The sequence below is a fragment of the Ailuropoda melanoleuca genome, chromosome 5 (assembly GCF_002007445.2).
Source record: "Ailuropoda melanoleuca isolate Jingjing chromosome 5, ASM200744v2, whole genome shotgun sequence".
In the NCBI taxonomy this organism is placed as follows: Eukaryota; Metazoa; Chordata; class Mammalia; order Carnivora; family Ursidae; genus Ailuropoda; species Ailuropoda melanoleuca.
In genome coordinates, this window is record NC_048222.1 from 61,617,716 (window position 1) to 61,629,953 (window position 12,238).

The 12,238-nt window shown below is 38.6% G+C and overlaps 1 protein-coding gene across 3 annotated transcripts in view; it reads left to right on the forward strand.

Annotated features, from left to right (window-relative positions):
* The window catches only part of TP53BP1 (tumor protein p53 binding protein 1), a 68,438-nt gene that overhangs the window by 27,766 nt on the left and 28,434 nt on the right, over positions 1-12,238 (forward strand). For 2 of the 3 annotated variants that reach the window (XM_011227436.3, XM_011227443.3), the window contains exons 12-14: positions 1,067-2,390; positions 8,803-8,922; positions 9,690-9,893. In XM_011227436.3, the coding sequence (XP_011225738.1) occupies positions 1,067-2,390; positions 8,803-8,922; positions 9,690-9,893 (1,648 nt within the window). The other variant, XM_034661049.1, reaches the window with a different exon arrangement.

Here is a 12,238-nt window from a genome sequence, read left to right on the forward strand (position 1 = left end):
CCTAAGAAGTTTCTTCATAATTCTTTGCAGTTGATTCCTCCTCCTGATCTCCTCTCCAACCTTAGGCAACCACTCATCTACCTTGTCACTATAGTGTTTTTTTTTTTTTTTTGAGAATTTCATAAAGTTGGAATCATAAAGTGTATACGGTCTTTTGTGCTTTAATTCTTTAGCTTAGCATATTTTGAGGTTCATTCGTATTACATGTATTAACATCTTATTCCTTTCCATGGTTGAGTAAAAGTTCCATAGTATAGATAGCCGCAATTTGTTTATTCACCAGTTGACAAACACTTGAGTTGCTTCCAGTTCTGAACTATTATGGATAATACTGCTATAACCACTTATATACACATCCTAGTGTGGAAATAGGATTTAATTTCTCTTGGGTAAATACTTACAAGTGGAATTTCTGGGTCATATGGTAATATATGTTTAACTTTGTAAGATACTGTCATACTCTTCTCCGTTTTGGCTTCCCACCAGCAGTGTATGAAAGTTGCAGTTGTTCCACATCTCACCAACAGGATGTAGTCTTTTTAACTTCAGCCGTCCTTGTTGGTATGTAGTGGTGTCTGTTGACTGATGAGATTGTAAGCTTTGGATTTTAACATCTACTTTATGAATGCTAGCGTATTTTGAATAGTAGGAAGTAAAATAAGTGTATATTCCCACATTGTGAGAACTGAAGTAGGCTGTGTAAACATATGTTTAAATGATTACTATGTAATTGAAGGCCCATCAAACATATGACATGATTTTAGTAGCTTGGTGATGTATAGTTACATTTAAGTGTCTTCCTACCCTTAAAAGGATAAGTTAATACTTCATTGTTTTTGTTCGTATTATGCTGATTCCAGATTAGTGGTTCACAGGAAGAGGATTAAACAGAGTGACTTGTGTTGTTGAAAAGACTGGTGATTTATGAGCTTTGTATTTCTGAGACTATGGCCCTAGAGTTCTATAATTCTTGAACAATTGATTGAGAAATTTTAGATGAATTCAAGGATTAGATATAAAAGAAATATTATGAACAAATGATTTATTTCTTTCTGTTCCTCCTTAGGACATTTTCATCCCATCTCCAAGTTTGGAAGAACGATCAAATGATGGGAAGAAAGGTGGAGATTTGCATAGTTCGTCTTTGACTGTTGAGTGTTCTAAAACTTCAGAGATTGAACCTAAGAATACCACTGAGGATCTTGGGCTATCTTTGACAGGGGATTCTTGTAAGTTGATGCTTTCTACAAGTGAGTATAGTCAGTCCCCAAAGATGGAGCGCTTGAGTTCTCATAGGATTGATGAAGATGGAGAAAACACACAGATTGAGGATACTGAGCCCATGTCTCCAGTTCTCCATTCTAAACTTGTTCCTGCTGAAAATGATGATATCCTGATGAGTCCAGCACAAGATGGCCAAGTAGAACTGAATCAGAGTGATAAAATGAAGGGGGATGACACAGAAACCAGAGACGACATTAGTATTTTAGCCTCTGGCTGCAAAGGCAGAGAAGAGACTGTAGCAGAAGATGTTTGCATTGATCTCACTTGTGATTCAGGGAGTCAGGCAGTTCCTTCTCCAGCTACTCGATCTGAGGCACTCTCTAGTGTGTTAGATCAGGAGGAAGCTATGGAAATTAAAGAACATCATCCAGAGGAGGGGTCTTCAGGGTCTGAGGTTGAAGAAATCCCTGAGACTCCTTCTGAGAGTCAAGGAGAGGAGCCCAAAGAAGAAAATTTGGAGAGTGTCCCATTGCACCTTTCTCTGACTGAAACTCAGTCCCAAGGATTGTGTCTTCCAAAAGAAATCCCAAAACAAGAATGTCAGGAAGCTATGGAAGTTGAAACCAGTGTGATTAGTATTGATTCCCCCCAAAAGATTCCAGTACTTGACCAAGAATTGGAACATAAGGATCAGGAAGCGTGGGAAGAAGCTACTTCAGAGGATTCAAGTGTTGTCATTGTAGATGTGAAGGAACCATCTCCCAGAGTTGATGTTTCTTCTGAACCTTTAGAGGGAGTGGAGAAATGCTCAGATTCCCAGTCGTGGGAGGATGATGCTCCAGAAATAGAACCATGTGCTGAGAATAGAGCTGATGCCCAGGAAGGAAAGAGTGCAGAATATGAAGGAGATCTGAAATCAGTGACTGCAGAAAAGGAACCTGTAGAAGTACACTCTCCACAACCTCCCTTGACTTTAGAGAGAGCAGGTGATGCTCTGAGACCTGACCAGGAGATGCAGCAGGCTGAACCTCAAGAGAAAACTGATAACTCATTAACAAAAGACTCAAAAATAGCTAACGCCAAACAGCTGGGCTCTGGTGTAGAAGCCCAGGAGCTGGAGAAGGCCTCTGCCCATGCTTCACAAAGCTTCTGTGAAAGCTCTAGTGGTGAGTGTGCTTGGAAATTGTTCTGTGTTTCCAACCAAATCATAGTTTGGAATGGAAGGTAGGAGGGAGCTGTGCTTATGTTGGGGCAGAAAATTCACTTAGAATTATGTTTGTGAATAGCCAGTAATTGTTGGGAAATGCAAAAATTTGCATTGTGTTTTCTTTTGTAGCTGTAAGTATTTGTGGAATCATCTGAGGTTTATCAGCTTTATAACTCAGGAGTAATCAACATGAATTTTCTAAGTATTTAGAAATTGTACCGATCTGTTGTTTTCTAGTATGTCCCAACCGTTTTTTATATTTTTGTATTTTGACAGTTGCCTTGAAATACAAGGATTTTTTTTTTTTAATTACCCTACATAGTAAAATATTCAGAACTCTGTTAATGAGTGTACTTTTACTGTTTTTTCCCTCTTTATGGGCATTAGGTAAAGTTCTAAATTTGGTTCAACATATATACATCCTAAACATTAAACTGGAAAAGGTATTAGTTTGTGTTCTTTACCTATTATATCTAAGACCAGAATGAGAGTATAGATTACTTTCTGAAATATTTGTAGAATATTCTATATGACATCAGCTGAAAAGAATCCAAACTTTGTAAATGCTTAGAGTTTACATAATTTAAAAACAAAACAAACTCCAAAAATAAAAAAAATAAAAACAAGATACAAACTTAAGAAAATAAGCCTCTAGGGATATGGAAATGAGAAGCAGTATTTGGACATCATCATAGCTATTAGTATGGGTGATCAGACCTTTTGGTGGCTTATACTTCTCTAGGTGTGATTATTAGTAGTAATTTTTTTTTTTTAAGCTTTCAAAATTGCCCCTGTTTGTTAAGCATTAGGTTTTATATCCAGGATTCCCCGCCCCCCCCTTTTCAGAACAAGAAAATGTTACAGCTGAAAAGGAGGTTAGAGGTTATAGGTTCAGTCTCTAAAGTCATGGCTAGTTAATAATTGAGGTGGGACTAGAACTTACGTCTCCTGATTCTGAAGTCTGTGCTTTTTACTCCTGTACAACTGTGTAATATCGTTTCTCTGAATCTGACGAATTATGGCAAAGAACTATCTGAATGATGTAATATTCTGTATTGTTGAATATTTTTGTAATTGTGTTACATCTAAGTACTGTTGTTAACCTAGGCTAAAAAGTTTTAGGACCTATAGATTGTTTCAATACGGTTACTTAGGAGGATTTTTTAATTATCTTAGCAGTTGTATGCAAAAGAAGCTTCTAACATTGGGATATTAGTTCTATCGTGTTAACAGTGTTCTCCATGAATTCCTGCTTACACCGTTAATTGGCAGGGACAGTTTTTATAGTAGACATTACCATAGTAAAACATATCTTACTAATATCTAGATTGTTGAAAATACTAGTAAGTTATTTTCTGCTTCAGGATTTTAGTTTTTGAGCAAACAACTAAAAATAGTGAAGACAGTAGTTGGAGTGTTAGAGAATTAGTCTAAAATAAATCATTCAGAAGAGCATTGCTAGAAAAGAGAAAAAATTATTCTGTACTTAAAATACAGTTGTTTAGTTGCTAAAGTTTAAGAGAGACTAATTTAAATGAGAGTAACCTAAAAAGTTAATGGTTCTTTAGTCTGGAAAGACAGAATGAAAGGTATGAATTGGTTGAATCCCAGGTTTGTTTAATTAGATTTCTTTATACTAAAGTTAGAAGGGTACTTTTGTTTTTTGTTAATAGCTTTATTGATTAAAAAAAAAAGATATATGCTTATTGTGAAAGTTCAAACAGGAAAGAGAAGAGAGGGAATTTGGAGAGGAAAAGAGGCAATCACTGTTAAGTGCCTATATTTATAGATAACTTGGAGACCTCTTCAGACATCTGTTTAAGGAGACCTCTTTTTTTTTTTTTCCCTAAGATTTTATTTATTTGAGAGAGCAAGCATGAGCAGGAGGGAGGGGGAGAGGCAGGGGGAGAGGGAGAAGCAGTCTCCCTGCTGAGCAGAGAGCTGGGCTCCAGCTCAGGCTCCCGCTCAGGCTCCAGCTTGATCCCAGGACCCTGAAATCATGATCTGAGTCGAAGGCAGTCGCTTCATCGACTGAGCCACCCAGGCACTGCTTGAGGAGACCTCTTGAAATTTGAAAAGGCAAATTTAGAAAGATGGTACTTGGAAACCCACCCTTATTCAATATAGAATATACTTTTGATAGGTTGATTATGTGAAAAATTGTGACAAGTTCAGTAAGTCTATAATTAAATCCACAAGTGGTAGTCTATGATAGGTTAATAATGATCATGGAAATCAGTTATGTTTTGTGCTCTAGCTCTAACCTTTATTGGCTTACTTTATGGAATATCATTCTGGGGACATCTCGGTAGCTCAGTCATTGAGTGTCTTCCTTCAGCTTAGGTCATGATGCCAAGGTCCTGGGATTGAGGTCCACATTGGGCTCCCTGCTCAGTGGGAGACCGCTTCTCCCTCTCCCACTCCCCCTGCTTGTGTTCCCTCTCTTGCTGTATCTCTCTGTGTCAAATAAATAAATAAAATCTTAAAAAAAAAAGGAATATCATTATAATTAGCTGTTAATGTCACAGGCAGACTCTTAAGGTATGCTGTTTATGCATGATGTCACCCAGTATAGAAATCCTTATATTTTTAGTTAGATGGCTTTTAATCACTTGTAAGAAGTTAACAGTTCTTTTGAGCCCAAAAGATGATTAAATGGGCTATAGATTGTAACAAACTTAGAAGTCAGGGAGACCTTCCTGACATTAAGGGTTTTAAATATTGCTTTGAACTAATGAATTCTCTGAAGTCCTTAGTAATAAGGACAAACACCCCGCTCAGCTGGTTTGATGATTGATATTAAATTTCCTTTTGTTCATTGCTTTCTTCATAGGTGCTATGCTGACATACAGTAGGATAGCCCATGATAATCTGGGATAGCAAGAAGGGACTTGATAATTCAAATAGGCGTGCTAAATGTCAGAGAAAGAATTAAATATGTGGAAAATTGCAGTATTAAAGGCTAAAATATTATTTTGCAGGATGGTGATAACTTGACTAGATTATTGGTGTCTTTCAGATGAATTGAAAAAAAGCCAAGAAGTGGGAAAGCATTTGGAGGACATTGAATAGAGGCTTTCTGAATATGAATAATTGAAGACTAAAAATAAAGGCTGCTTCTAGTTAATTGAATGCTGACTAAAGAGTTAGGAATTTATCTTCTACTGGAAACTTTGGCATTTTGACAAGGCGCTAACATGTTCAAAGTGATATTTTATAGGAATGTTGTTTTTGTTGTTTTGTGCCAAAGGAATTGGGGGCTGGGGAAAGTTAGAGACTTCAGGCAGAGAATGTAATTGATAGGCTGTTGTAATAATCTAGGAATGAGTCATCGGAGGCCCAGATAAATAGTGGCAGTGTTGCCTATAAAATTAGACTCATTTTTCCATTAGGTTGTAGGAATGCAGCTGGGTCAGTGGAGCTAAAATAATTTAAGTTTTATCTTGTGCTGTGCAAAGGAAACCCAGTTACAGGGAAATAATGTTCAGTAATGTTTGCATGTTATATTTGCATATTATGGTATGACATAGAAGGATGGACTTAAAGATTTCATGTGGTTTTTCAAAAGTCTGCATGGTCAATCATAATATGAGGGATGGTTCCTGTCAAGAGAGCAGTGCAGTGCAGGTGATTTTTCCAGGAACCAAAATTCTGTAAAATACATCTTTGGAACATTTGCTATTTCGTGAGATGTTTTTTCTACATTTTAGTTTCTATATCTCTTCTAAGTTCTTTATTAACCTAAATGACTTGCTTTTTAGGGGATTGCCAGAGAATGAATCCTTATTTACCCGACCCATTTCTTTTTTCTGTTATGGTGGAGTTCTTTGTCATTTAAGATGTGATTCTGAGGGGTGATTGGGTGGCTCAGTTGGTTAAGTGTCCATCTCTTGATTTTGGCTCAGGTCATGATCTCAGGCTCTGCTACTCAGCAGGAAGTCTGCTTGGGGATTCTTTCTCTCCCTCTCTACTTCCTCCTGTTCATGCGTTTTCTCTCTCTCTCTAGCTAAAATAAATGAGTCTTTAAAAAAAAAGTGATTCTGTGATTCTTCACTCATTCTCTTTACAGTTCTTTAGCTGAGCGTATGTGCTTTTCATCCTTTATTTCTTTTTTTTTTCAACTTTTTTTTTAATGATTTTTTATTATATTATGTTAGTCACCATACAGTACATCCCTGGATTCCGATGTAAAGTTCGATGCTCCAATTAGTTGCGTATAACACCCAGTGTACCATGCAATACGTGCCCTCCTTACCTCCCATCACCAGTCTATCCCATTCCCCCACCCCCCTCCCCTCTGAAGTCCTCAATTTGTTTCTCATAGTCCATAGTCTCTCATGTTTCATTCCCCCTTCTGATTACCCCCCCTTTCTTTATCCCTTTCTTCCCCTACCGATCATCCTAGTTCTTATGTTCCATAGATGAGAGAAATCATATGATAATTGTCTTTCTCTGCTTGACTTATTTCACTTAGCATTATCTGCTCCGGTGCCGTCCATGTTGCAGCAAATGTTGAGAATTCGTTCTTTCTTATAGCTGAATAATATTCCATTGTATATATGGACCACAGCTCATCCTTTATTTCTAAAGTTTTTTTCATTTTCTCTTTTCAACCCTTCAGGTTACTAATTCATTTTCTCTCACATGTAGATGTAAGAGATGTTTTTGTTGTTTTGTGATTTTGAAGAAAGAAGTATCAAAAGTGCTTCATATAAAAGATAAAGAATAGAAGTGGAATGGAAAAAGATGAAAAGAGAAAAATGTGGTATTATGAGAAATAAACTTGGTCTTCATGAAGTTCCTGGTACAGAGCTCCAAAAATCCTTGCAATTTTTCTAAGTGATAAGAATATCTTTTATTTTTTTAAAGATTTTATTTATTTATTTGAGAGAGAGACTGAGTGCCCAAGATAGAGCAGGAGCTGGGAGGAGAGGGAGAAGCAGACTCCCCACTGAGCAAGGAGCTGATGTGGGGCTTAATCCCTGGACCCCAGGATCATGACCTGAGCGAAGACACATTTAACCAACTGAGCCACCCCGGTGCCCCTCTTTTGTTATTCGTAACAAACCCTTTTAAACTCCTCTGAGATTATGCTAATGAGGTAATTTAGGGTGGAATCCCTACATAGCCTCAGGACAGGGCTGTACCCTGGGAAGACCTAGTGACTAGGGGACTGAAACAGGTCAGCCCTACCCACCCTCCTCCTGGAAGGAAGGGCTGAGATTAAAGCTGAATGAAAACCCTGGAACAAGATTTAATAAGGTTCCTCCTTGTAATGAGCCAGGGGGGTAGGTATCGCATCCCAGTTGCTTGGGGACAGAAACTCCTGCTATCAGAACCGTTCTGGACTTTACCCCCTGTATGGTTTCATCTGGCTGTTCATCTGTGTCCTTTATAATTGCGAACGTAAGTGTTTCTCTGAGTACTGTGAGCAGCTCTTGTAAGTTGGTCGTACCTGAGGGAGGAAGTCATAGGATCTTCAAGGTATAACCAGTTGGTCAGAAACACAGGTAACAACCTGGCTTTGAGATTGGCATCTGTAGTGGGGGCAGTCTTGTGGGACTGAGCTTTTAATTTTTGGGACAGTGTCAGAGTTGAAAGACACCCAGTCAGTGTCTGCTGAGAATTGGAGAATTGCTTGCTTGTGTTAGGATACACATTAGGCAAAATGTTTGCAAAGGAGTAGTGACTGGGTATGGCAGATTGCAGGTATTTTGAGCCATCAAAGGAAAGTAAGTACAAATTTTCAGATGTTAGATTTTAATAGGAGCAGTCTGGCACAGTTCTTTTTTTTTTTTTCCTCCCAAACTTAGTCATTTTATTAAGAGGTAAACAATTAAGAAATCAGAAAGTGTGATTTTGGCAGTTTACTAATTCTGATTAGTAAAAATTTGGAACCAAGGCCTAGTTAAAAAGTGAAGTTTTATATATTGACAAATGTTTTATGTTTATATTAATTTAGTGGTGACTAACCAAAATGTGTACGTTGGGAATGCTCAGATAATGTGAGATTTACCACTGTGCAGACATTGAGGTATGAATACTACTATTATAGCCTAGAGTGAGTGCTGGTCAGTACATGTTACTTCTGATCTCCTGTCCTCAGGCCCTCTAAACTTTGGGCCTCCTCAATTTGTCTGTTTTCTAGTTGTATGCTTTGTGTCAGTCCTGTTGTCGATGGCTGTAACTGGGGCACAGAGAATATTAGGAAATTGGTTGGGAGGCCTGGTGCGGGGGCTTGGGAATGAGGCCGATTTGGGGATCAAAGGGAAGAATAATTGAAATATTTATTGCGGTCCTTTTCACTTTTACTTTTTTTTATACTTCCGTTTTGGTTTCTTTTTTGTTTGTCTTTTTTTTTCCCCCTTCAGAAACTCCATTTCATTTCACTTTGCCTAAAGAAGGTGAAATTATCCCGCCATTGACGGGCGCAACTCCACCTCTTATTGGTCACCTAAAATTGGAGCCCAAGAGACACAGTACTCCTATTGGTGAGTGATTAAAATGTAGTGGTATTTAAAGCAGAATTTCTGAGATAACCATTCTTCATGCAAGTGATTGTTTTAGATCTCAGGAGTTGGGCCTGGTTGATAAGGATGGTTTTTGTCTTAGGAAGAATAAGGTTGTGGTGTCTGTTTCCATGAATTTACTCCCAGAAGAATTTGAGTGGTAATGAGAAGAAAAAGAAAGGGTGGAAGGAAGGAAGAAAGAGAGTATTTATGAGGATTTTATTCTGTTATTTGCAAGGCAGTAGACTGTGAGTGCTAAGCAATGATATAGAGCTATTTTTATAAGGAAAGGTCAGGAAATAGGGTAGAAGAGCTATTTATTCAGTACCCTGGCTCTCAGTCTGCTGCTTGACAGGGCAGGAAAACTTAGATCTTCCTTCCCTGAAGCAGCCAGTAGTCTTCTGCATTAACCTATTTGTTTTCTCTAGTCAGTGCTGGGAGGTAACAGTCATGCCGTCTGGAGTCTCCTGCTACCTATGCCTGATGCTGGCAGATGTGGGTTGGCTGAGGGCTCATGCAGCATCCTTTGTCCAGATGCAGAAGTGGAACTGAATCCTGTTGCTCCTCTTAAGACCAGGTGTCAAAACTAGTGCGTAGTTGTGGATACTCTGACAGGATCTATCCTAGGAACCCCCTGCAGTCCTGCAGAGCTGTGGAGCCAAACAGGCAAATTGATGACCTTGAATTATAGTTTTTCATGTTTGTATTTTAGTGTTTTTTCTTTCTTCCTCCTGCCTCACGTTTTTCAGGTATTAGCAACTATCCAGAAAGTACCATCGCAACCAGTGATGTCATGTCTGAAAGTATGGTAGAGAGCAACGATCCCATACTTGGGAATGAAAAAGGAGATCCTGGGGCTGCCCCAGAAATGGATGATAAATTATGTCTAAGAATGAAACTGGTCAGTCCTGAGACTGAGACGAGTGAAGAGTCTTTGCAGTTTAGTCTGGAAAGTAAGTTTTATTTTATGTTAATCTTGAATAATTAGTAGCTGCAGATCATCTGAGGAGTATTAGTTATCTTCTAGTTACAGTGATTAATACTTGTATAATTATAAATGTATCTCTAAAGTCTTATTCTCATAGATTTAATTCTTTACTTTCAGCCAGTCTTGTTACTGAAGACACTGTATTTTATAATCTTTGGTACTGTTTGTTTCTCTATATTAAACCGTATCTCTAAAGTAATTGGTTTCCATATTTAGAAACAGTTCAGAAGAGGGTAGAAAATGTAGGATTGTGGATTCACATTGTAGGCTTATGTTGACTGTTTCTCACATTAATTAATTTCATATTGATTAGTATGGCTAAAATGCAGAGAAAGGTACAAAGGAGGCTGCAAAGTAGGGTCCAGATTCGGAAAGGCCGTTTACATGATGCCGAGACAGTGAAGAATTTTAGGTAAGGGAGTAATATCAGATTTCTTTTTTTTTTTAATTTTCATTTTTATTTATTTATTTTTTTAAAGATTTATTTGTTGATTCCTGAGAGACGGAGGGAGGGAGGGAGGCAGAGGGAGAAGCAAGCTCCCCGTTGGAGCAGGGAGCCCAATGTGTAGGACTGGATCCCAGGACCCTGGGATCACAGCCCAAGCTGAAGGCAGACGCTCAACTGATTGAGCCACCCAGGCGCCCCAGATTTGTTTTTTAAAAGAATCAGCTGAGTGTTTAAAAACATTGTGCATTTGTGCATTATTCCTTGCGTTGCCCATTTCCTCTTCTCCTGCCTGGAAAACTCAGTCTTTGTTTAACCAGCAAGTAGGGTCATTAGTAGTAGAGATGGAGATGAGGGGGGGATGAGTCTGAGAGGTAGATAATAGAATAGAGAGAACCTTGGGACCAGTTGAGGTAAGAGGGATGGTGGGAAGAAACAACAGAATGAATCTACATCTGAATTTAGTTTTCGTTATAGCACTCCAAAGTAGGTATTCTTATTTCCAGACACAGAGAGCTTTTCTAATTATACACCTAAGGTCACAGTAATTGTTTTTTTAAGATTTTATTTATTTACTTGTTTGAGGGAGACTGAGAGCATGAGCCCGGGGGAGGGAGGCAGAGGGAGAGGGAGAAGCAGACTCCCCGATGAGCATGGAGCCGGACACGGGGCTTGATCCCAGGACCTTGAGATTATGACCTGAGCTGAAGTCAGATTCTGAACTGACTGAGTCACCCAGGTGCCCCAATAATTATTTTTAAAATATTTATTTATTTTAGAGGGGGGGTAGGGTGAGAGAGTCCTAAGTAGACTCTGTGCTGACCACGGAGCCTGACTCACGGCTCCATCTTAGGACCCTGAGATCATGACCTGAGCTGAAACCGAGAGTCTGATGCTTTAACCGACTCTGCTACCCAGCCTCCCCGGTAAGGTCACAATAATTGCTAAGAGGTAGTCCTAGAGTTTGAATCAGATCTTTCTGACACAGAAGTTTATAATTTTTCCACTAGGTAATTTATAAATGCTATTTAGTGGAGTTAGAACAGGAAGACTTAAGATTGTAAAGGAACATTTAACGAAGAAGACTAGGAGAGTATGAAGATGGAAGTCTGTGGGGCGGAGAATTACCAAGAAGGTAACAGTGTGAGATGCAAAAGTGAGGGTCTGATAAGGTGTATCTGAAAATGTACATTGGATTTGGCGATTAGGATCCATTTGGTGGCTCTAGCAAGAACTATTTTAGTATGGTGCTTTGGGTGGGCGCTATACTGAAGGTAATTGAGGATTGATGGGGAGAAGAGGTAGCAAATGTATTCTACTTTTCAGAAGTTTATATGAGGAAGGAAGAAAAAATACGCCAATTTAGAAATTCAGGATTGGAGGAGATTTTTTTCATTTTTATGCCTAAGCATAGAGGCCTAACAAGATTTATAGACTGGAAGAACGTCTCCAAAAGAGAGATGGGTTAAAAATGAGGGAATAAGGGAAACAGTTGATGGATCAAAACCATGAAGGCATTGGGAAAGGAAGCTTTAAAAGACTATGGGTAGAATGGGTGGACTTGAATAAGAAGGGCCTCTCATTCTCTGGAGACCAAAGAAAAGAAATTTTAGCTAATATACTTTGAGTTCTTACGATATGCCAGGCATTTTACATGTACAGCTCAGTAAATCTCACAATAAACCAGTGAAATAGGTCCTGTTATTATTCTCATTTTATAGTTGAGGAAACTGAGGCATGGGAAGACTGAGCACCTTTCCTAGAGTCAAACACCTAATAAATGGAATGGCCCGAATTCAAAGTAGTTTTAAGAACCAGGGGTGCCTGGCTGGTTCAATTAGAAGAGCATGTGACTCTTCATCTAG